Source organism: Esox lucius, chromosome 20, assembly GCF_011004845.1.
Source record: "Esox lucius isolate fEsoLuc1 chromosome 20, fEsoLuc1.pri, whole genome shotgun sequence".
Lineage (NCBI taxonomy): Eukaryota > Metazoa > Chordata > Actinopteri > Esociformes > Esocidae > Esox > Esox lucius.
This window is the reverse complement of record NC_047588.1, coordinates 41,485,453-41,512,094: the sequence shown is the minus strand read 5'-3', so window position 1 is coordinate 41,512,094 and position 26,642 is coordinate 41,485,453. Positions and strand designations below refer to the sequence as shown.

The 26,642-nt window shown below is 39.1% G+C and overlaps 3 protein-coding genes across 8 annotated transcripts in view; 1 reads left to right on the top strand and 2 right to left on the bottom strand.

Annotated features, from left to right (window-relative positions):
• Positions 1-26,642, bottom strand: part of LOC105027450 (zinc finger protein OZF-like) — a 541,343-nt gene that overhangs the window by 299,430 nt on the left and 215,271 nt on the right. The window lies entirely within an intron of this gene.
• LOC105027439 (zinc finger protein 239-like) lies at positions 6,949-17,320 on the bottom strand. 4 transcript variants are annotated; one of them, XR_004574842.1, is made up of 5 exons: positions 16,880-17,320; positions 14,536-14,749; positions 8,975-9,820; positions 7,337-7,711; positions 7,156-7,196 (listed from the first exon to the last, which is right to left on the bottom strand). XR_004574842.1 is itself a non-coding variant. In XM_020040937.2 (4 exons), the coding sequence occupies exons 1-4, from the start codon at positions 16,904-16,906 to the stop codon at positions 7,704-7,706; spliced, it is 1,095 nt and encodes a 364-aa protein (XP_019896496.2). In that variant the 5' UTR covers positions 16,907-17,320; the 3' UTR covers positions 6,949-7,703. The 4 variants fall into 4 exon arrangements, 3 of the variants coding, with proteins under 3 accessions (XP_019896496.2, XP_034144501.1, XP_034144500.1); XM_020040937.2 differs by having other exon boundaries at positions 6,949-7,711; XM_034288610.1 differs by lacking the exon at positions 7,337-7,711 and having other exon boundaries at positions 6,949-7,196; positions 9,758-9,820.
• LOC105027448 (zinc finger protein 501-like) overlaps positions 20,293-26,642 on the top strand; it is a 164,401-nt gene continuing 158,051 nt past the window's right edge. Inside the window, exons 1-2 of the mRNA XM_020040905.2 lie at positions 20,293-20,381; positions 20,684-20,762. Coding sequence (XP_019896464.2) covers positions 20,736-20,762 — 27 coding nt within the window. The 5' untranslated portion in view covers positions 20,293-20,381; positions 20,684-20,735. The remainder of the gene's footprint in view (positions 20,382-20,683; positions 20,763-26,642) is intronic.

The window sequence follows — 26,642 nt, the reverse complement described above, 5'->3', positions numbered from 1 at the left end:
ACATATTTGGGATGCATTTATTAAATACATGTATTTAAGGAAATGTAATTAATACATTTACAATGCAAATAAAATGTATCAAAAATGTTGGAGAGGCATTTGAAAATGTATTGGAAAATATGTACTAAATATATATATATATACATCTAAAAAAAAAATATATATTTGGCAGGCCGTGTCTTGAACCCATGATGTTTAGCATCTGAGTCAAGTGTGCTAATAAGTACTCCGAACAGGGATATCTGTCTCATAGAGGCAAGTTGTGGACTTGTAGTGAGGGGGTAAAATGGGAGAGTGGTTAGAAAGGTTTACCACTAGAAGGTTACCGGGCCATGGCTAGGGAAATGAGCGCAAGGGAACGTAACCATAGTGGTATAAATTTTTTTTTAATAATCTGACTCCATATTGTTTGTAAACATAAGCAAACCTCAATGACGATGATATGCTGGTTCTTAGAAAAGGCAGCTAATCTTTCGTCACAAGCCAAACATTTAAAAGATTGTATGTTTCATGGCTTATGTTATCCTCAATGCTCCTCATCAGTCAAGTACAGAAAACAAGGGACGGTGTAGCAAACAGGAACTCCGGGACGATCAGTCTGGTCACTTCGATTTACGTATGAGAATGTGCCTGTATCAATTCCCCAAAATGTGTAGGTAGTTTAACATGAACCCTACAGTAAAATGAAGATGAACGAGGAATGCTGTAGCAATCATTATTCCAAAGTAACACAATTTATTCCAATCAAGTAATAAAGTTACAATACAAAATATAGTTACATACCAACAAAAATCAAAGTCCTCCCAACTAGCCTAACGGACTACCAATTATACCATAAGTATTTAAGACACTATAACACGAAGGCATGCTAGGAGCTTCTGTTAAAGAGACTCCTGAATTTGACTTCAACACAATGTGTCGAGGACAAACTCCTAAATAAGACTACAAGACATGTTGGGAGGTCTCTTTAAGGACAAACTCCAATAACTTCTTCGTCTTCTGTGGGGTCTAACGGCAGTTGGCATCCAACGATATTGGTGCATTATCGTCACCTACTGTAAAGGAGTGTGGGTCAGCTCCAGGAAGGACCTAAATTCTCCCTGCCAACCCAGTTTCTCTCAGGAACACAAACAGACACCAAACACCCCCTCCCCAACATAGATCTTGGACACCAATAACTTTTTGGAGACATGGCTATTCATCCTAAAATCAGACATATCTAAAACACTCCCCCAAACAGTCATTAGCATTACTTTACCCTGGCAAACACAATGAACACAAAGGACAGGAACTGACCCACTTAATCAATGCAAAATTATCGAATGGACGTGGTGTTGCTGCCAGTTGTTGTCTGACATGCAACAAGGAAAGTCATTTCTACAATGTTCTTGTGAAGTTTGACCCATAACTTGTACAGTATAATAAAGCATATCAGCCTGTTCTGCCCTTTATGGGGAACAGGAAAAATCCACATAAATCCATAAATGTCCACAATATCTCAGGAGCTCAGGAGGGTGGGACTGATGGCCCACACCTGGTGTTCCAGATGATTAGAGAAGCAAATGTTATGCAGGACCCCTGATTAACATCACCAAGGGTGTGTTGGAGACTTGGTCGGGCCAGACGCACCTCTTCATCGAATACACTTCCACTCTTCCTCAACAGACATTTCTCATTACACTACAGTCTTACTAAGGTTGCTCCAGTATGTGAGTGTATTTATGACCGCAAGATGACTTGCATTTTGTAAATGTATATCTATCAATATATATGTGTTACAACACCTAAAAGTGATTTTACCAAGAATACTTCACTAATGATGAACATTTTCATGTTGTGTTGTTTGTATATGTGAAGCAAGTGTGCTGCTTTTTAGACAAAATATGAAACCAATTTAATCAAATACAAATGAAAAAATTATATTTGAAATACATATTTGAAATGCTAGTATCATAAATATTGGAAACAAAGTCTCAGAACTACTCTAACCTACCCAGTTTCTTGCATCCTAACCAGAGGTTTTTGGACTTTATAGTAAATCTTTCACTTACTTTACTGTCTATTGGTCTGGCCAATCATTGGTGTCTATGAAGAACAAAAAACATACAGTATACTCAGTAATTTACAGTGAAAGTGCAAATAAGATGACAAATTTACACCACAAAAAGGTTCGTTTCATAACGAACTCATCAAATATTCGGAAGTAACATTGAGCCTATGGAAATATAATTTTACCTCGGGAGAAGAAAAACCTGAATATTCTGCCAGGCAAAAATATTTAACTGTAGTGAAATAACATCAGGTTCTAACAAATAGCCAATCAGAGCTATGTTTTTTATATTTCTGGAAATTATTATGGCTGGGAAGCCCCATGGACATGAACATTTGCCTGCATCACATTTTGGCACCTTTTTTTATTGTGTTTTATCGAAGTCATTTACATTATTTTGTTTAGGAACATGAAGAGCGGTTTATAAATTACATGTACATGTACATGTAACTACTTACAAAAAAGCAGTAACTGTAATCCCTGCTTAGATTGCTGCCACCGCGACCCGGGCCCGGATAAAGCGGAAGATGATGAATGAATGAGTAACTGTAATCCGTTATGTTACCAACAAAAATATTGTCATTGGATTACAGATACGTTTGAAAAACTGTATGATTACTTTTGGATTAATTCAATTGAACCCAAATCGGATTACAGATACGTTTGAAAAAATGTATGATTACTACAGTATTTTAAATATATTTATGAATACATTTGGAAAATATATTTCCGAACACATTTGGAAAATATATTCCTGAATATATTTGGTAAATACATGTCAAAATGTTTGAAATTGGCCGCTTAAATATATAAATATATAAATAAATTTTTTAAATGCATGTCTAAATATAATAGAGCATCTGCACGGCGGTGTTTCGAACTTGTGACCAATGTTCCACAGACACTAAACAAGATTAGGTAGTGGTCTTACCATGTTTGCCTTAGTATGTTAGACTATATGTGTAAATATAAGATAAAATGTATTTTGGTAATGTCAGTAATTACATAATTACATTTCATCTTTTTAATTTCACAGGATCTGAAAAATGCATAACTTTTTCAGATCCTGTAAAAATGTTGACATAACTGAAATGTATTTATACATTTTCTAATACACTTCGGAATAAAAGCTGAAACATATTTTGATAGCTGAAATGTATTTTGAATAAAGTTAAATGTATTTATACATTTTTTAATACATTTCAGAGTAAAAGGTGAAGTACGTGTTGTTAGGTTACTGAGTACTTTTTGAAAAAGTTATTGCGATATAATAGCGTTTTTCAATGTTAAAGAATGTTCATAAAATCTATGTTTGATTGTTTGATCAAATTTAGGCTTGTGAATGTTATCCAACAAAATATAGAATATTTTGGTAAGTCAGTCAGAGTTATCACTGAAGAATGCAAGTTGTTTTTAACATTTAAATGTTTGCTTCGAATGTCTGTTGAATCTCTGTTGAATCTCTGAATATAAACCCAACTTCACCTCGGTCCTGGTGTTATATCTTTTTCAAGTTCTAAGGTTTCAATTGATTAATAGATTAGGCAACTATTTGTTACATAGCTGTAACATGGTGATGCCTTCAAGATAAAACATTATATGGAATTTACCATGACATTTGAGGAGAAAAGGTGTGTTGGGAAGAACTCTGCCAAAGAATAATTATTTGCATTTGACGCGGCCACATCAACTCAGTCCGTACAGGTAGGCCATGTGATTTTGCTTGCTTTGCATGTCTGAAAATTGTGTTCATTGGTTATCATTGGCTGCTTACTTCAAGCTAAGAGTGCAGGTTTATAATCACAGTTTATTTCTTTCATTAGCGTTTTGAAAATCCATCACTGGTGGCCATAATAATCACAGGTTAACGTTCACGCAGGTAATCTTATTTCTATGCGGGTGTTCAGGATTGCAAACGCGCATTCGCATGCTGGGGGTTTCTGCAACATTTTGACAATGTTGGTTGTGGAGCAAATCATCATACTACTGCAGATTTAGTTTATGCGCGAAAAGCTTCGGGTATCGTGATTCTTATATACAACAATGTCAATACCCTTTTCAAGTAATTGGCATTTATTTTTCAACAATGTTTTGAAGCAATTAAAAACATGAATAAAACACAAATAACAGAACAGGCTGAAGCTTCATTAGATTTTGGGTTATGTTCAGATAAAAAGTCAGATTCTGAAAGATCCAGGTTTATTGGATTAATTGGAATTACTGAATATCTGACATTTAGTGTGTAATGTAGAGATGTAGCCCAATCATATTGAAGTAAAAAGCAATGGTTTAGAAACCCATTTCCAAAGGCACTGTAGCCTACACAACCCATAAAGTGAAAGCGATTTCTGGTTTTGGCCAGCTATGTAAACTCTAACATTGATTGATCCCGCAAAAGGTTGTTGTCTTTGTAGGACATTTTTGGGAATAACTATTAAAAAGCAAACACAATTTTTTTAATTGTAACAATTTTATAAAATACAGATGTTAAACAAAACACAAACAGTTGCTGGGGTACACAGATAAAGGAAACAGTAAGACAAACACATAAAATAAAAAAATTTGCTTGACAATACAAAATATATATTAAGTTATAAGAAACAAACAGTATAATTAAAAGCCTTTGTTCTGAGGACTGCACTTTTACCCTGGTCCCTAAGTAGTCCCACAGCCATGGTGGGCACTCTGTGGTCCGCAGGCAGTATTGCGAGATTGGGCGGTTTCCCACCCAATTGGGCTTGTTTCCCACCCAATTGGGCTTGTTTCCCACCATGGGAAAACCCAAAAATGGGCTTGAGCAGGTGGATTTATAGATTGTGTCGTATATAGTAAAAATAGCATTTGAGTGGGCTTTTTGTGGAGTCTACGGTTGATTGGGTGGGGTATACTTTCAATAAAATCTGGCAACCCTGTCGGCAGGCTGAAAACAGTTTTACCGGTACTTTGGAGTAGTCGAATGTGTGAATGTATGATTGTGAAACGTTTAAATGGCTGTGATCTGAGTTCTGTTTGTTTTCAGGATTTATTTTTGTGGTTGGTTGTGTGCAGCAGTCTAAATGGCTGTGATCCGGGTTCTGTTTGTTTTGGGGATTTATTTTTGTGGTTGGTTGTGTGTAGTAGTCTAGTGCAGGAACACACTTCCTGACCGTGGTAGGAAGAGTGGTCCGCAATCTTTTTGTTAGTGCTGAAAACACAAACAAATAAAAATTAATTAAAAAATTAAGAATCAACTTGAAAAAAGTATTTTCTAAATGAAATAAGTTACTTTTATATGTCCTTTATTTTGTGTATTCAGAACTTTCTCTTTCCTATCAATATTCTGATTATTTCCTCATAATATCCCAGGTATTTCCTTTCCAAAGATACTGGGATTGTGCATGTCCTGAAAACACAACTGCACATAAAAAACTTTTGAGTAGGGGTGGACCGATATTTTTTTTACAGGGCCGATGCCGATACTGATTATTAGTGATCAAGGAAAGTAATGACTGGTATTTAGGGCCGATATACATATTCACTGTCAACATTTTAAGTAATAGAAAACAGAATATTTAACTATATATTTTGAAGAAAAAAGTGCAGGGAACTCCTAGCGGCATTCCCTATCAACTGAAATTGTATATAAATAAAAGTAACTAAATAGCTTCCCAAATCAAGTACATTTTACTGTTTACAATCTTGGTCAGGTTTCATTCCTGTAAAATCAAATAAATAAAGTAACACTTTACTGTAACCTTTCTGTGATGTAGCCATCTGCAATGAAAAGGGGTTTTAAAAGAGAAAGTTAAGAGGGTCAAAAAACACAAATATACTTAAATTATTAGAGCACAAACATGCTTCACTAATTACAGCACAAAATCATTGGAAAGTCGGTGTAATTTGGTTCCAATTCTATGAACAGAATATATTAACATGATAACAGGGACCCTGTCATTCCAAACAACTTACTATTAAAATGATTTGCAGAGTATTTCTGCTACATGCTTACAGAGTATGACCAGACTTGGTATAGATGACGTGCAACATTGTAAATTTTTTGACTAAATTAAGTGCAAACAAAAACTTGTTAAAGAAACAGTAGCTATCAATGTTAGCTACTAGTGTAACACGTTCATGTCGTTTTCTAGGTAGCCAGTTCAGTGCAAAGTGCAAAACATAGCCAACAGAATTTCCTCAAAACGGAAGGCGAAATTACATTAGTTGACAATAGTTCTGCTAAACCTAGATCCCATCACATAAAAACATAAAGCAAAAACAAATACAGGTGAGTCTTCTGTTATTTAGTAATTGCTACCCATACTACAAACGTTGGCTATCTAGTTGCATGAGCACTGACGTCATGATACAAAAATATCACTGCATAAATAAACTTGAACGTTAGCGTTAGTTAACTTGTACTGCTACAAAGCGCATTAGGCTGGGACTTTGGCAGAAAAGGTGGGACTGATTTAAAAACCATTGTTTTCGTCTCCTTTGAATGAAATCCCTTATGTTTGCCCTATTAAATGGGGGCCCTGAAAAATTGCTTTCCAATGTCTCCGTTTTTCTGCTAGTAGGCTACACCAAAACATTAGTCCAGGCATTTTTGGTGGAGTAACATTAGTCCACAAAATATCTTCCATGAAACTGGGTATGGTCATCACAGTCAAAGATAATAATGAGGGTGATGTTTGTTGCAACTTCAGTTTTGATTAGTGTAGTGTTTATTGCAACTTCAGCAACATCAGCATACTTACCACTGAGAAAATCAATCAAATGCATTTATGAAGCCCTTTTTACATCAGCAGTGGTCACAAAGTGCTAGGACGGAACAAGGACGAAACCTAGAGAGGAACCAGTCTCGGAGGGGTGACCAGCCCTCTTCTGGCTGTGCCGGGTGAACATTTAAAGAGTACAAATTGTCAATATATAAATCAATAAATGCATGTTGGCGGTGTCCAGAGTCTATAAAACATAATCCAGGTCAGAAGCATGGCCATATGGACGACAGGGACAATCCAGGGGGAGTTATGATCAGCTGAGTGGAAGCTGGAATTGTCAGGTATCATCTTGATCTGCAACACAACCAGGAGGACTATGGACAGGGACAGCTATGAGTCTTTCGAACCTGGTACTCCTGAGGTGTGGTCCAAGACATCATTTCTTCCTAAGTTTAGGAGGAGACAATGAAAATTTTGAGAGCGCAATAAGGGAAATCAAAACATAAGAACAGTGGACTGAGCATAACAATAGTAGACTGAGCATTAATAAATTACTAAAAAGTAATGTAATGTGCAAGATTTTCACCTTCCAGTTGAGGGTTGTGTGTGTATATGGGGAGCGGGCTATAGTCAGTTCGGTTCCAGGGGCTTGTTCATGAGGCCTACTCCTGTAGGAAGGAAACTGTTTTTGGATCGAGAGGTTTTGGTCCAGATAGACCTCAGCCTTCTCCCAGAGGGGAGAGCCCTGAATAGTCAATTTCCAGGGTGAGAGGGATCAGCCACAATCATTGCCGCTCGCCTCCACGTCCTGAAGGTGTGTAGGTATGGCAGATTGCAAGGTAGTGCTAACAATAGCAATACCCTCATCAGACTTATTTATGATGGAGACGAGTCCGCCTACAGGTGGGAGATGGACCATCTGGTGTCCTGGGGCAATCAGAACCATGTGGAACTCAACGCCCTAAAGACAGTGGAGATGACAGTGGACCTCAGGAGAAACCCTTCTCAGCCTGGAACGAGTAACAGTCTCAATAGGTAAACCTGTACTAACTACTCTGGCTGTGCTATCGACAGACTCCACTTTACTAGCAGGCTGGCTAACAGCCTGCAGACTGACCTGCACCCCATCTCATGGTGAAAACAGCCTCTCGTCTCAGCCATGCATCTCTCTGCATTCTTCTTTCCCAAGTCTCTCTCACAAATATGTTATACAGTTTTGATTGGTTATACACCAGGAGTAAATAGCCAATCTGATAATTCTGTGGGCGGGACATTGAGCCAAACAAGCAGAAACATTTCAGGGAGATGCAGCTGTAAGAGAAGCGCATATAAAACTAAGTATTTTATCTGCAGTTATATCAGACAAATTGACCGATTCCGATTATTGTACAAAGCAAGGATATCGGATCCAATTATCGGCCAGGCTGATCATTCGTGGACCCCTACTTCAGGTATGACCTTGTAGGCGGAAATCTACTTTTCTGCTGTTATATTCAAGAGGCAAGGGTCGACAAGTGCATTAATACACGTAAAACATGAATGCATATAAAGTAAAGCGTCTTGCTGACATTTAACATTCTAAATAAAATCATGGTTTCTCTCTGCATGCGACCAGAGCAAAATGAGTTCACAAACGACACATTTTTGCGTCACCTCTTCAAAATGCTATTAGAACGTAATATTTTTAAAGGTCTTAAAAAGTATTTAAATAATAGAATTTAAGACTTTGTCCTTTTATTTAGATAAAATGTCTGAAATTAGTTTAAGGACCAGTGGACACATTGAGAAATGTATACATTTTCCAAACTCCTCTCCAGTATATATTAGCTGGTGAATTTTAATGTTACTTATTGAAGAGAAATTCTTTCCATAGTCAGAACAGGAGTAAGGCTTCTCTCCTGTGTACACTGTCTGATGTAGAGCAAGTGCATCTTATCTATTGAAACTCTTCCCACAGTCAGAACAGGAAAAAGGCTTCTCACATGGGGTGTAACGGTACGCAAAAGTCATAGTTCGGTAAATACCGAATATTTTTAATCACAGTGCGGTACGATTTCAGTACAGTTCCACACTCAAAAAAGTAAAATGCGTGGTTACAACTAGACTATATTCTTTTGGATCACAACGCGTCCCGAACCAAACTTCTTGTACCGTTACACTCCTGCTTCTCACCAGGGTGCACTCTCTGATGAGCACTAACTACCGATGATTAAATTAAACTTACCACAGTCAGAACAGCTGTAAGGATTCTCTCCTGTGTGCACCCTCTGATGTACAAGATCACCTGCTGAAGTGAAACTCTTTCCACACACTGTACAGGAGTAAGGCTTCTCTCCTGTGTGCACTCTCTGATGGAGAGCAAGTGCATCTGATTTATTGAAACTCTTTCCACAGTCAGAACAGGAATAAGGCTTCTCTCCAGTATGTATGCGCTTGTGAGTTGTAAGATGACTCATCTGAGAGAAACTCTTCCTACATTCAGTGCAAGAATAAGGCCTCTCTCCAGTATGTATGCGCTGGTGATTTTTAAGGGAACTTAAGCGAGAGAAATTCTTTCCACAATCAGAACAGGAGTAACGCTTTTCTCCAGTATGTATGCGCTTGTGAGTTGTAACATGACTTTTGTGAGAGAAACTCTTCCCACAATCAGAACAGGAGTAAGGCTTCTCTCCGGTATGTATTTGCTGGTGATTTTTAAGGGTACTTATGCGAGAGAAACTCTTCCCACAGTTGGAACAGGAGTGTGGCTTCTTTCCAGTATGTATGCGCTGGTGAGTTGTAAGGTTAATTTTCTGAGAGAAACTCCTCCCACAGTCAGAACATGAGTAAGGCTTCTCTCCAGTATGTATGCGTTGGTGAACTTTAAGGCTGCTTAACTGAGAGAAATTTATTCCACAGTTGGTACAGGAGTAAGGCTTCTCTCCAGTATGTATGATAAAATGACGTTTTAACCCTGATATAGATAGGAAACATTTTTCACAATGGGAGCAGTGGTAAGACTTCTTGCCTTTGTAGTCTTTGTGTTGTTTTCTTCCAAATGAAGAACATTTTTTCATTTCGGGAAACCCATCTGTGTGAAAGACATAAGAAAAGTTTGTTATCACAAGACAAAAATACACATTCCATAATCTAATTTAGAGTTTTCTTTTTTTATGGCAAGCTAAAGATTGTGATGGAAGCATGTAAGCATGTTTTGTTTCTTTGAACATATTCTCTGACACATACATCACATCCACAGACTTTTTGTCAAGTGTTTATTCACATGAATTATGATAACTAATGTTACGGTTGATTTGAGATGGTAAAAAAATGTGATTCAGTGAGATGAGTTTGCCATGGTGTTGTTTGTGTCTCCAGGTGGAAAGAAGACTTGAAATGTAGCTCTGATCATGAGATTTCCAGAAGCTGTTGCCTGGAGATTTAGAGTTGAGGTCTCCAAACAGTTCCACGGAGGGCCGAGTGTCTGCAGGTTTTCGCTCTCCCCTTGTATTTGATTGACTAATTAGGTCACTAATTGGCTCGTTTCTTCCCCCACCTGGTTGTTTAGGTCTGAACTGGGAACCAATTTATAGGAAAAAACTAAAACCTGCAGATATTTGGCCCTCCATGGAACCGTTTTGGACACCCCTGTTTTAGAGGGTCAAGAAGGCTGTATGCATATACTAGCACATAGGGCTATCGCAATTACATAATTACCTGATTGTGATTATTTGAGCCAGATGGTTTACAAATTGATGTCTATAAAATAATTGCAATATTTTTGCACAATATTTTGATTCCAAAATCATGTTTCCAATCTGAAAAGTTTTTTTTTTTCGGGCAATGTTAGAAACATCAACAAATACCATGCAAATTATGTTCATTTCCTTTGGGAGAAGAAAAGCTTTTGACAGCTCTGCGGAAAGTTTTAGGTGCCGATCATTTACTGAAACTCGTTTTCTTTTTAATTTCAGTATCTTTAAACCTAGCTTAGAATTGTTTTGCTATGCACAGCAATGTAATTTACCAACATTATTATTTAATAGACAAACATGTTTCAGTCGCTTATCTGTTGCATCAGCACAGATCGACAAAAGGAAAAAAAAAACACTCAAGCCTGTGTAAAATATTTGTAATAATATTTTAAGTTGAATTTAGTTATTTCCAGGCATATTTCCTGACTGGATAATGCACATTAAAATGCGTGTATATAAATATATTTTATCCCATTGCATATTATCGTTTTGAAAATAAAATTAATCATCCATGTACACAAAAGCTGGAACACCACAAGAATCATGTCTGGATCCACCGTGTATGTTTTTACAATATTATTACGTTTATACCACACTGCTCAAAAAATACAAGGGAACACTAATATCACACATCGGGTCTCGATGAACTAAATACATTAAAGATCAAAATCTTTACTGTACATTGTGTAATTTGTTGAGAACAAAATGACGTAACAACAGTCAGTGGAAACCAAAATCACCAACTAATTGAGTGCTGGATTCAAACTCACACTGAAAATACAAGTAAGCAATTGAAGTCACAGGCTGTTCCAACTTGTGTGAATTTCATCACGGCAACTCATAATGTGACTCAGTAGTGTGTATGGCCCCTACGTGCATGTATGCTCTCCTGACAACATCTGGGCATACTCTTGGTGAGACGGCGGATGGTGTCCTGGGGGATCTCCTCCCAGGCCTGGATCAGGGCATCAGTGAGCTCCTGGACATTCTGTGGCGCTACTTGGCAGCGTTGGGTGCACCGATACATAACGTCCCAGAATTCCATTGAATTCAGGCCTGGGGAACGTAAGGGCTAGTCAATGGCATTTTTGTTTTCGTCATCCAGGAACTGCCTACACACTGACCACTAGGTCAGGCATTGTCCTGCACCAGGAGGAGCCCAGGACCCACAGCACCAGCGTAAGATCTGATGATGGGTCTGAGGATTTCCCTAACAGCAGTCAGGGTACCATTGACTAGCATGTGGAGGTCTGTGCGACCCACCAAGGATATGCCTCTCCAGACCATCACTGACCCACCGCCAAACTGGTCTTGCTGGATGATGTTGCAGGCAGCATAACGTTCACCACAGCGTCTCCAGACTCTTTCACGTCTGTCGTCTGTAGAGAATGAGGCGTTAGCGGTGGACCTGCCAATTCTGGGGTTTTCTGGCAAATGCCAATCGAGTTGCACGGTGCAGGGCAGAGAGCACAGGTCCCACTAGAGGACGTCGGCCCTCATGCCACTGTCACAGAGTCTGTTTCTGACAGTTTGGTCAGAAACATGCACACCATTAGCCCATTTGAGGTCCTTTTGTAGGGCTCTGACAGTGCTCCTCCTCTTCCTCCTTGCACAAAGGAGCAGATTCCGGTCCTGCTGCTGGGTTGATGCCCTTCTACAGCACTGTCCAGCTCTCCTCGTGTAAATGCCCATGTCATGGTATTTCCTCAATGTCCTTGAGACTGTCCTGGGAGACATAGCAAACCTTCATAGGACAGCATGTGCCATCCTGGAGGAGCAGGACTGCCTGCGCGGGTTGCAGGTACCACCTCATGCTACCAGTAGTGCCTATGACACTAGTAAAACACAAAACTAGAGAAGAATCAGTCAGGAAGGATAAGGAGAGAGCAATCGTCTGTGGCCACCACCTGCAAAACCCTTCCTTTTTGGGGGTTGTCTTGCTGTTGCCTCTCCAGTGGACCTCTCGTCACTTTCATTTGGACCAAGACAGGTGACACTGACTCACAATCGCTTATGATTCCTAACTGGACAGATTGACATCCCTGAAGTTTAATTCACTTGGTGTTATACTGTGATTATTGCGTGTTCACTAAAATGTTTTGAGCAGTGTATAATAGTGGCATACAATTTACAACATAGACAATTAAATCGTTAATCAAAATAATTTCAGGGACAACGAATTGTCAACTAAAATGTCAACTAATCATGACAGTCCTAGGTGTGTGTGGGTGTGGAGTGAAAAACTCTAAACCTGCATGACTGTCATGAGAGCCAACATGAAACAGACAATATGAACCTTTAACGTGACGTTTTATTGAACCTAAATTAGACGATTATATTCAGTGTCAACATATGAGAAGCGCCATTTTAAAATGCCAGGCTCTTGTGATGTAAAAGAATGAGACAAAGAGAAATCATGTCAGAACTTTTTCCACCTTTAATGTGACCTATAATGTGAACAATTCAATTGAAAAACAAACTGAAATCTTCGAGGGGGAAAAATGAAAAATAAAAACCTTACAATAACCTGGTTGCATACGTGTGCACACCCTCTTATAACTGGGGATGTGGCTGTGTTCAGAAAAGCCATGGTCCTCAGAGAGCTTCCAAAGCATCAGAGGGGTCTCATTGTTGAAAGATATCAGTCAGGATAAGGGTACAAAAGAATTTCCAAAACATAAGATATACCATGGAACACAGTGAAGACCGTCATCATCAAGTGGAGAAAATATGGCACAACAGAGACATTACCAAGAACTGGATGTCCCTCCAAAATTGATGAAAAGATGAGAAGAAAACTGGTCAGGGAGGTTTCCAAGAGGCTAACAGCAACATTAAAGGAACTGCAGGAATTTCAGGCAAGTACTGGCTGTGTGCTACATGTGATAACAATCTCCTGAATTCTTCATATGAATGGGCTATGGGGTAGGGTGGCAAGACGGAAGCCTTTTCTTACAAAGAAAAACATCCAAGCCCAGCTGAAGTTGTCAAAAACAAACATCAATTCCCCAAACGCATGTGAAAAAATGTGTTATGGTCTGATGAAACCAAAAGGTATGTTTGGCGCAAAAACAACACTGCACATCACCCAAAGAACACCATACCAACAGTGATGCATGGTGGTGGCAGCATCATGCTTTGGGGCTGTTTTTCTTCAGCTGGAACCAGGGCCTTAGTCAGGGTGGAGTGCATTATGAACAGTTCCAGATTTTGGCACAAAACCTTCAGGCGTCTGTTAGAAAGCTGAAGATGAAGAGAAGTTCACCTTTCATCATGACAACGATCCAAAGCACACACCCAAATCCACAAAAGCATGGCTTCACCAGAAGAAGATTAACGTTTTGGAATGGCCCAGCCAGAGCCCAGACCTGAATCCAAATTGAACATCTGTGGGGTGATGTGAAGAGAGCTGTGCACAGGAGATGTCCTCGCAATCTGACAGATTTGGAGTGCTTTTGCAAATAAGAGATGTGAGATGTCAAGATGTGCCATGCTAATATACTCCTACCCAAAAAGACTGAGTGCTGCAATAAAATCAAAAAGAGCTTCAACAAAGTATTAGTTTAAGAGTGTGCACACTTATGCAAACAGGTTATTGTGAGTTTATTTTTCCCCTTCAAAGATTTCAGTTCGTATTTAATTGAATAGTTCATGTTATTAACGGTGGAAAAGGTTCTGATATGATTTCGCTGTCTCATTCTTGTACGTCACAAGAACCTGGCATTTTAACAGGGGTGTGTAGATTTTTTATATCCACTCTAGCACGATGGTTGTGAGTTCGATTCGATCTTGAGGCAACATGTTTTTGTTTGGGAATTCTGCTGTTTAGTCTTACCCTTAACCTTCATCTTGACCATAACACCAGTACCATCATGGTTAACCTTAACTGTTATTTGTAACAATGTGTTTCTCATTTTCAGGAACAACAATAGCGAATCATGGAGGAGCAACTTAATAGCGATTAAGGACCAATAGCACTGGTGATACGTTGATAATGAACGGAATTAACACAAAAATTAACATTAAATGTTCTTGATGAACAACTTCTTACCTTGTTTAATTAAATCCCCAATCTCCTCCTCCTCCTCCTCATCTTTAATGATAACATTCAGTCCCAGTGTTTGACTGCAGTCTTCCTGCTTCACTGAGGTCATCTCTGAATCCCCCAATGAACACTGAGCTCCACTGTCACAGTCAGATTCCAGTGGCTCTTGTTTGATCTCAGTGTGGAAGGAGAGCAGCAGACTGGGTTTGTCCTCCATCTCCTAAAATAAAAACCAAATCAGACCCATACATGAATGATTAATGTTTCATGGGAATAAAAAAAAGAAACACAATGAAAAACAAGAAAAGGAACCAGGCAAGCTGAGTTCGGCCAGGGCCACGATTAGAAGGGATGAATGTTGTTGCCCTCGCTGGATTCCAATTGGGGTCTCATATGTGACAGACTCTATCTTTAACCACTATGCCACTAAGCTATACCAGTGTAGAGATGTGGTGTTGGTATACTCTGCATTGTTTAAGCCATACTAGTGTTGAGATGTTGTGTTGGCATACTCTGCATTGTTTAACCAATTAGTCGAAACACCACGGTTCTCTAAACTAGTTCCCTATATTAGCTAATATCCAAAACAACAACAGGTATAAAAGGGTTTCTACACTACATTCAACACATTAAATTAGAAAGAGATTACTGTAGATGGCTAGCTAATAGCTATTCGGTACCTATAATGAAAACAATGACTCCAATCATTCCATGGCTCGTTCGTTTCTTTAGAAAACAGTGACAGTTGAATAGCCAACCACTACGCTATGGGAAATTACACTATGTAAATCGAAATGGTCCTTGTCGGTGCAGTTCATCCATCGCAATATAACCGTAAACAGTTTTACTTTAGCCTTACTATAAAGTAGCTACTGAAGCTTGCAGCCAGCTAAGTTTTAGCCTATCCTGAACAAATCCTAATGCCTACGCTATGACCACATGTAGTAAGTCAGGCACTCACTCAGTAAGACGTGTGCTGTACTTGGCCAGCTCCGCTTACCCTGTCTGGCGAAAATGACAAACACCATCACTTTGGCAAGCAACAATAAAATTAACAGCTAGGAGTAGGTGATTGACAAATTTAGAATTTTCCAAACAGTTCAAAATTATTTTTTGGTTTTCTGTTTGTTATTGGACTGTATTAATATTAAAGCCTCTCTGTTGTATGCTATTAGGAGAAAAAAGTGCTGCATGAACTCTTCCCAATACTAGTTCTGATGACGTTGAAACACCCCAACACATTTTATCCTCATGTCCCCACATTAGTAACTTATAGTCATCAATGCACATGATCAATATGTACCTACCTCTATTCTGTTTAAATAACACAAAATGTGGTATTTTTATAGAAACTATGGTCTTTTATAAATTAACAATTGGAAAATTCTGATATTTCATATGAACTCTGTGACCCCATCACTAACCCTCACCTCTCAGGGATCCTTGTTGCACTACTCCCTTTGTACTACTCTGACACTGCCTTGCGTAAGTCTGATAATGGAAGTTCAGTTGTTACAGGTACATGTCTCCCTCAGGAACCTCACTGCTGCTATCCCTGCATTTCAGTTCACATGCACCTTGCACATTCAATTTGCCTCTCTGCACATTTAGAACGGATATTGTACTTGCATTTTTACAGATGTTACATACACACATCTACCTTGGGGACCTCATTGCTGCCATCTTTGCATCCCGGTTGTACATGCTATCTCACTCCTTCAATTAGCCTTGTTTGCACATCTAGAATGCCATTTAAAATTGACATTTGTACCCGCACCCGAACTATTATCCCACTTTTAACAAATCACTATACATAATACTTGTAAATGTTCTGCCATTTCTATTTGCACTTCTGTTTAGATGCTAACTGCATTTTGTTGTACTGAACTCTAAAAATATATAAATGTTGATAGGCTAAAACAATACCCTTGCCGACGTTTACATTTCTTTTTTTAAATAAATAGATTATGGGATGTTGATAAAAAGGGAACTCGGTATGAAACATGAAGGTTAGCCCTTTATTTTTATCTTATCTTTAACTTATACAAAAATATATATATATATTAAGTTTTTTACACTAACTTTTATTGTTGTAACGCCAAACTTCAAAGAACACCAAGATGACTATAATAACATGCATCACTATATAATTGGATGGATGTAATTCACTGAAAAATATCAATACGTTACATAGAACTCAACATAAATGTATACACAAACCACAACAAAGCATTACATGTTAAAGCAACATTCAACAGTTATCCAGTTTGCAACCTTCTACACATAACGGGGTACATCTTTTAACCAAAACAGAGCACTTAAACGTGAAGGTATAATATATAACTCTTACGGCGGTGCAGGCCTGGTCTTCCTCCATAACACAAACTGGGGAACAAAAACAAAGTCCTTTCTTGTGGTTGTGCGGAGCGAATGTTCCAGGGAGGTCTAAAGCGGCGCAGGTGAAAAAATTACCAACCACGTTGCGAGTTGATCAGACACCAGTCGACGTTTCTTCAGTAACACGCAGAGGAAACCCTCTGTCTGAATTCGCCCTATCTTTTCTAAACAGTACTCTCACCAACGTTACACTGTTTAACGTGTACGGTAGATAGCTAGCAAGCTTGTCTAAACTAGCTAAGGGCTAACAACAGTAAAATAATATGTGGTAACCCAGTGGTAACTATTGTCATAACAAGAGTGGCTGTGTTATTTCGTCACACGAGAAATTATCAATAAACACTTAGTTTATCTACGTATAATTACAATTACTGTTAAGTAACAAGACACAAGCACTGCTGTCCTTATAATTTATAGGCTGGTCGCATCGAATTGAAAGGTGCATATACTGCCACCTACTGTACCGGAGTATGGGCTGGTAACAGCCTACTTACATCTTGTTGCCATATCCGCGGTTTTCATGCGAAATTGGGCTACATTTCAGTGTCGCGAGTGAAAATTAATTGGTCGTGGGTGGCGGCCGCACAATTTCTGTCTCTATGTGCTATGTCGTGTCCATGCTGTTATCACAGTCAGACAATAGCTACGTAGGATCCGCGCCTTCACATGCGTATATATGGCATCTTACGGTTTTTTTCCGGGAGGGGGGGGGGGTAACTTGTAAAATAGTGAATATTGTGCACCAACAAAAGTTGTGCTGTTTCTTTCTGGCATTTTGAGCAGTCGTTGGTCCGGGAATTTTTACTTAACCTTACAACACGGTCTACATCAGACTCTGCTGCTTAAACTAGCACCAATCCCAATGTCCCCCCTAAGCCCTGAACCCTCACAGACTTAACTGACGTCACCTGGTAAGTGATTGAGTGCAAGAGGCTGCAAGGGCTCGAAATGCTCTAAATAGTAACCTTGACAACGCTGAAACACGTTGCACACTATTGTGGATTTGGGCAAATTTTATTTTACGTTTTTTACTTTCTTCGCAGTCAAAGCACTTAATAAACCGACTGCCTGATTTATATGCCTTGCAGGGTTTTGCCCTACAGAGTGGACAAAAGGTAATTGTCAATAACAATCTATATGTGTCAATAATTAATGTATTACTTTTGGTCAAAACAGCATTGTTAAGCAAAAACTAAAAGGTTGCATAATGGGCTCAAAATGTCTGCGAAGGAGCCCCTGCGCAGTGTGCGCACTTGACGATTTGACAGTGGGACAGCCCTAAGCCTTCAAAGATTTAGCGGGAACGATCTTCAAAGTCCGTGAGACTGTGAATGTGGACATTGGGATTGGGCCCTTGTCTCCCTGAGACAGCCCTTGCCACCACCCCACTCCCCAGTAAGCCCCCAACATCCCACTTCCTCTCCTCCCTTCTAACCTTCTCAGGTATCATAATCACAACCTTCTCAGTTATCAAGCTTTCCCTCTCAACATCATACAGCTCACAACACATGTTCAACTGTTTCCTCCACTAGACACCCATCACACAGACCTGACTCACGCTTAAGCGCTGTCCGTCACCGAGAAGTACCTCTACTAAAATACGATAAGCAGCACTAACCTTCAAAATAAAAGCGCCAAAGTCAATATATTGCATAGCGTATAATGCGTTCTGAAGAGAGTAAAGTGTAAAGCATGCCTAGTAATACATCTGCACCCCAACCTCCTCCCATACCCCCCAAACCTCCCTTGCTATTGGCGGAAACGGACTGGACCCATTTTCTAATAAATCAACTGTCCCATTTGTGCCATCTGTTTTGGTCCTGGCTAGTATTAAAGGACTGGATTACACTCTCCCCCTCCAACCCTTAGTATCAGTATAAATGTTTTCACTCTTCGTTTTTTTTTTGTAAATTTAGTCTAGTCATTTTGGGAAAATTTCCTGAAAGTTTTAGTCCCATTTTTATCATTTGAATGATGATTTAGTCTAGTTTTTGTCAAAAAAATTCCCTAATATATTATTCACATCAAAAGTATTACTTCATTAACCTACAGTTGACGTCGGAAGTTTACATACACTACGGTTGGAGTGAATTAAAACATAATTTGTGTCAATTGGAGGTGTACGTGTGGATGTATTTCAAGGCCTACCTTCAAATTTGGGATGGCAACGTGAAGCCTTGTTGAATCAATGAGGGATTATAACAGGCCACATTTACACAAAGTACACTGAGGCCACCTGCTGGTTAAAATAATTAATTGCAGGTGACGAATTATTCCTGCAAATGAAGTATACTGAGGCTCAATATGAAGATTCACGGTAATCAATGTCATGAAAGCAACTCCCGTCAATCGTATCTTTCTCAATTGTATAATATAATAACTATAGCCTAATATTAAAAGTAATGTATTTACACAAGCCTGTTCACACAGTTAATTTTTGTGTAGGTATTTATTCTTGTTCCTGTTTAAGCTGCATGTTTACTGAATGGGTTAAGAAATTAATACAAATGGTACGATTATTTTTTGTATGTTGTTTGAATTGGCAATTGAGCTTTCCTGACTGAAGTGGACAGGACTTTTATGACTGTACAAAAAAGGGGACAGTGCTTTTGTAACTGGGAAGTGATATTTCATTTTTGTTATTACATTAAATAACATTACAATGAGCATTTATGTTTTTTGAATTTTGTTTATTGTTGACTTTGCCAACTAAGAGCTTTGATTAAGGAAACTGTACTTTTTATGATTGTCAGATCCAAGACACCTTCAGAAAAATGCATGTTGCTCTGGATGAGAGTGTCTGCTAAAAGACTAAAATGTAAATGTATATTGTATACAGCACTGTAGGTTATTTAATAGTAAGGTTACAGGAAGGGGGTTATGTAATGGGACCCTGGCGCTCATTATGAAACAAAAGACCTGTAACTAAATTCCCTTATGACCAACCTGGAGTGTCTGTGGATGTGCCAATTCAATTTTCCAATTCTTCAATGATGGTCCTCATAATTACCTACCAGTCAGTTCTTGAAAAAGACAGTATGAGGACATACCAAGGGTTGTAGGGGGAGAGTGTAATCCAGTCCTCTAATCAGTGGTTCCCAAACGTCTTATGTTACTGTACCACAGATAGAATTTTGCACTGCTTGGAGTACCCCTGACATACCCCTCATCTTAATTTCACTAGTACGACTATATGGTGTCATATGTGTTTTCAAGTACCCCTCAGGGGTCCTAGTACCCCTGGTTGAGAACCACTGCTCAGTAATACTAGTCATGGCCAAAACAGATGGCACAATTGGGACAGTTGATTGGTTAAATAAAGGGTCCTGTCCATTTCTGCCAATAGCAAGGGAGAACATTGGGTGGTGTTTTGGGGGACAAGGGAGGAAGATGAGGCTGAGGATTTTTCACTGTGAGGGACAGCAGCGGTTGTGTCTTGTTACTAAACAATAATTGTAAGTATATAAATTCAGTGTTTATTCCTGATTTTCCGTTTAACGAAATTACACTGCAACTCTAGTGATGACAATAGTTACCGCTGTGTCTTTCGTGAGATACGGATGCTAACTAAATCGTATTTTAATGTTGTTTGCCCTCAAGCTTGCTTGCTATCTACCTGACTCGTTGGGTTGGGCATAGTACTGTTTATAAAAGATGGGAATTCTGTGGTTTCTTCGGGATGTTACTGAAGAAACGTCAACTGGTCTCTGATCAACTAGTAACGTTGTTCGTCATTTCTTCACTTGCGCCGCTTTAGACCTCCCTGAAACATTCGCAGAGGACTTTCTTTTTGTTCCCCAGTCCGTGTTATGGACGAAGACCAGTCCTGCATCAAGGTAAGTTATTATTCCTTCACGTTCCAGAGCTCTTTTTTGGTTATAAGGGTTACCCGATTTGTAGAAGTTTGCAACCTGAGGGGTGTACTGCGAAGGGAGTTTAACTTACTCAGATTTAACTTGTTAGTCTGCGTGGTGTTGTCTTTGAATTTGAGTTTGTGCGCGTTCGAGAACGCTGGCTGAGTTTTTGCACAATGGCTCGTGCTCCATATTCTTTCCGGGAAGCAGTTTAGTGACAGAAAAAACACTTTGCGAACATAGCTTACAGTATTCATGCTCAGGTGTTCAGCATCACCGACGGAATACTGTACATGGAATGTCCACTGGCAAAATATCGCAAGGCAGACAGCTAAAATACATAATTACCTTAGATGATAATCGAGAGGTTCAACTTTTTGGCCATAATTCAAAAAGTTATGTTTGGCGCAAAAACAACACTGCACATCACCCAAAGAACACCATACTCACAGTGAAGCATGGTGGTGGCAGCATCATGCTTTGGGGCTGTTTTTCTTCAGCTGGAACCGGGGCTTTGTCATGGTGGAGGGCATTATGAACAGTTCCAAATACCAGGCAATTTTGACACAAAATCTTCAGGTGTCCGTTAGAAAGCTGAAGAGGAAGTTCACCTTTCATCATGACAATGACCCAAAGCACACATCCAAATACACAAAAGCAATTGCTTCACCAGAAGAAGATAAACGTTTTGGAATGGCCCAGCCAGAGCCCAGACCTGAATCCAATTGAACATCTGTGGGGTGATCTGAAGAGGGCTGTGCACAGATGTCCTCGCAATCTGAAAGATTTGGAGCGCTTTTGCAAAGAGTGGGCAAATATTGTGGGCAAGATGTGCCATGCTAATAGACTCCTACCCAAAAAGAGTGCTGTAATAAAATCAAAAGAAGCTTCAACAAAGTATTAGTTTAAGGGTTTCACACTTATGCAAACAGGTTATTGTGATTAAAAATATATATATATTTCCCCCCTCACAGATTTCATTTTGTTTTTCAATTGAATTGTTCACGTTATAGGTCACATTAAAGGTGGAAAAAGGCATGATTTATCTTTTATATCACAAAAACCTGGCATTTTAACAGGGGTGTGTAGACTTTATATCCTCTGTACATATTCATATGCATTGATGGCCATATCTCACTAATAGGAGGTCATGACAAGAAAATGTTTGGGTGTTTCGATGTCATCAGAAGTAGTATTGAAGCGAGTCCAATTCCAAATGGAAAACGAAATAATCAGTTTAAACTGTAAGGAATCTTTTTAATTTGTCAACCCCCTACTAATATTGCAGTTTATTTTGTTGTTGCTTGACAGTGATTGTGTTTGTCATTTATTTAAAAAAAAAAAAAAAATGTTTATTCCCATCTAACATGTTCATCAGTCATGTATGGGTCTGATTTGGTCTTTATTTTATCAGATGGAGGACAAACCCAACCTGCTGCTCTCCTTCCACACTGAGACCAAACAAGAGTCACTGGATTCTGATTGACAGTAAAGCTCAGTGTTCATTGGTGGATTCAGAGATGACATCAGTGAAGCAGGAAGACTGCAGTCAAACAGTGGGACTGAATGATATTAAATATGAAGAGGGAGAGGAGACTGGGGATTTAATTATTCCAGGTAGGAAATTGTTCATCAAGAACGTTTAATGTAAATTGTTTGCTGTTTTTCTTCATGAAAACAGTATATGCTATTTCATGCAACCTGTTTATCCAACCGTATCGCTTAGGAATTACCTTCATATGCCACTAATTTATAAACCGTGTTTATGTTCAGAATGAACATCAGTCGGAGCAATTACGTTCGAAATCAAGATATCACCATTGCCATGACCTTAGTTAGAGTCAGTAATAAGGTTAGGTTAATGTTATGCATCACAGCACTGAGGTTAGGGTCAGGATGAAGGTTAAGTTTAGGGTTACAATGACAAGAAACGCCCGACCACAAAACCCTTCCAAACAGCCGCTGTAACTACTACTGTGTTCATTAGTGTCCCTGGCGGACGATTTCTGATGGTGGGGAAATGGCACATCTCATATGTTGACGCTGAACGTAATTGCCAGTTGTGGTCAGGAATTGTTATTTATGGAAAACAAAAAGTCTGTTTTAGCAGTTTTGGAAGGATTTTATTCCTTAATTGTAGTTAATGAGGCACAGGAACAGCAGCCACAGACTATAATACAATATATAATACAATACAGACCACCTGGAAAGTGGACCCATGTAACATATTGTTCATAAGAGAATTATAACTAACACAACGATCATGTGATTTAATTCAAATTATTCACAGTTCAGTTCTTATTTCAGTTGTTTTAGTAATGGATCTTATGACAGTCACATGCAGACACATGACATGTATCTAGAGACACACACACACACACACACACACACAGATATAGAAAGCTCTGGAAAAAATGAAGAGACAACTGCAAATTGAATGTTTCTGCTCCTCACCCAAAAACTTTCTTTTTGACTTTTTTGGAAAGGAAAGAAAAAGGTGCGGTGGTCTCATTATTTTTTCCAGAGCTGTATAATATTTTGTGTGGCCCTGTCAGTGGTGTGAACCAGATGCTATTCCTCTCTTGTTCTGCAGTTTCAGTCTGTACTACCATGTGTTGTGTTTAGCTTATTAATACATTTCATGACTATAATACCACCAGAAACCAAGTATTACTTCTTATTCTCCACTTTGCACCAAAGCACATCTCCTTCCTGTGCCTATTTCCTGCAAAGACATCATTTTATCATGCTACAGTGGTGCATTTTGGCCCTGTTATTAAATTAAATCAATTCAGTATTATTCGCTAGTATATGCATGAACCCTGCTTGACCCTCTAAACGCAAGCTATACAGAAACTCTGAAACTCTATAGCTCAACACAACTGCACCTGGAAATCTCCATATCAGAGCAAACTTTCTAGTCCGCTGACCACCTGGAGCCACACAACACCATGGCAAACTCATCTCAATGATTCTTATTTTAACTTAGATCAGCGGCAGTATTAGCTCCCTGTTCACACATGACTGTGTGGCCTCTAGGGGTATAAAGGTACACATCCATACCGTACTGCTCGGTACAGAATGTTCGGTTCGCTACGCACTGTGATCCGAATGAATGTAGACTAGTTTTAACGACACACATTGCTTTTTGTATCCCCTGAAGACGGATTATAGAGCCGTAACTTAACAACTGAAGTAGCCTTACAGAAAGGAGGTAAAAAACCTGGTGCCAGGACAACAACCTGACAACCAGACAAGCAAACTCAGCAGTGAAAATGGCCCAAAAAACTACTATACTTCCGGAGGAGACTCAAGAAGTTTGGCATGTCTGTAAAAACTCTCACCACCTTCAACAGGTGCACCATTGAGAGAGTCCTCTCAGGCTGCATTGCTGCCTGGTACGGCAGCTGCTCCCCTGTAGATCGCAAGTCCCTCCAGAGGGTGATAAAGTTTGCGGCTCGCCACATCGGCTGCCATCTTCCCTCCATGCCAGGCATCTACTATACATAATGCCTGAGGAAAGCACAGAACATTTTTTTCCCTTAGGCCATAAGACTCCTCAACCAGCGACACTGATCCATGATGATTCTGATCACACATGAACGTTCCAGATGCTCTGATGTCCTTTCAGATACTTTTAATGGGCATTAGAATATTCCTTTGCATGCACCATTCATAAGCACATTACACTCATATGTATCAAAGAGCATGGTAAAAGTAATATTCAATAATTCAACCATAATGTTCCCCATCCTACTCTTTCAAAAATGGATGCTACTTTACATTTTTATTCAATAACTGTACCAATTGCTGCTAGTTTACACTGTTATGTATATTACTGCCAAACTTGCCATATCTAAATGTTCAATAATACTACCTAGATTGCTGCTAGTTTACAGTACTTATACAGTGGGGAGAACAACTCTTTGATACACTGCCGATTTTGTCTGTAATTTTTATCATAGGTACACTTCAACTGTGGGAGACAGTAAAATCACATTGTATGATTTTTAAATAATTAATTAGCATTTTATTGCATGACAGAAGTATTTGATCACCTACCAACCAGTAAGAATTCCGGCTCTCACAGACCTGTTAGTTTTTCTTTAAGAAGCCCTCCTGTTCTACACTCATTACCTGTATTAACTGCACCTGTTTAGAATTCTTTACCACTCACAGTTGAAGAGTACCTATAATAAAAATTACAGACTTCTACATGCTTTGTAAGTGGGAAAACCTGCAAAATCGGCAGTGTATCAAATACTTGTTCTCCCCACTGTGTATTCTTCTTCTTAACTCTCACTACGTAGTTGTCGGGTGCCATGTCACAATAATTTCATTGTGCAGGATGACGCTGTGTTATTTGATGCATTTGTGAAATAAATCTTGAAACAATGTGAATAACAGTTTATCGGCTGCTGCCATAATGTCTGTATGTGATGGATGCATCAGAGAATGTGTTCAAATAAGTATCAGAATCAACACCACATTTGAAAGGATTTTCGTTCCTTTTGGAATCAGAAAATAAAACATACTTGCATGGCTCCATCACAATTTTTGACTAGCGGTGAAAAAAAGACAGCAATTTAAAATGGCTGTTTTGCATAGTCTACAGTTTCTTCTGGGCTAAAGAGAAATTTCAAGTTGAATCAAAATGTTAATTTGTTGATAGAAAGCATGTGCAGTTATGTATGGGGATAACAAACTAACTTTTCTAATGTCTTGTTATACAGATGGGATTCCAGAAGTGGAGAAATGTTCTACATTTGGAGAGAAACAACACAAAGTCTACAAAGTAAAGAAGTCTTACCACTGCCCTCATTGTGAAAATTTTTTCCTATCTATATCACAGTTGAAACATCATTTTATCATACATACTGGAGAGGAGCCTTACTCCTGTTCTGACTGTGGGAAGAGTTTCACTAATTCTGATGCACTTGCTCTACATCAAAGAGTGCACACAGAAGAGAAGCCTTACTACTGTACCGACTGTGGGAAGAGTTTCTCTAAATTAGGTAACTTTAAAGCTCACCAGCGCATACGTACTGGAGAGAAGCCTTACTCCTGTTCTGACTGTGGGAAGAGTTTTATGAGATCAGATGGACTTGCTCTACATCAGAGAGTGCACACAGGAGAGAAGCCTTACTTCTGTTCTGACTGTGGAAAGAATTTCTCTCACTTATGTAACCTTAAAAATCACCAGCGAATACATACTGGTGAGAAGCCTTACTCCTGTTCTGACTGTGGGAAGAGTTTCACTAAATCATATACACTTTCCCAGCATCAGAAAGTGCACACAGGAGAAAAGGCATATTTCTGTTGCGACTGTGGAAAGAATTTCTCTCAGTCAAGTAACCTAAAACTTCACCAGCGAGTACATTTTCGGAAAAAAAAGCCTTATTCCTTTCCTGATTGACAAATGCGTTTCACTTATTCATGTACACTTACTCAACATCAGAGAGTGCTCACGGGAGAGAAGCCTTACTCCTGTTCTGACTGTGGAATGAATTGTTCTGTCAAGTAGCCTAAAACGTCACCAGTCTGTACATGCTTATTCCTGTTCTGACTGGAAAGTTTCTCTCTGTTAATTCACTATACAACTCACAAGCTTCTACGTACTGCAGAGAAACCATACATAACTATCCTGAGGGAAGATATGTATGGTGGAGACATACTGAAGAGAAACCTTACTTCTGTTGTGAATATTGTGTTAAACTCATGGTTTAGGTGTGTACAGTACCCCCCCCCCCCCATTCTTACAAAAGCCTAATGTTGGCATGTGCCATTTCACATGGTTTACTTTGAATGGTTTGCATGTCCTGTCTATAAATTGCATTATTAGACTCATTATGTCCTGGCTAG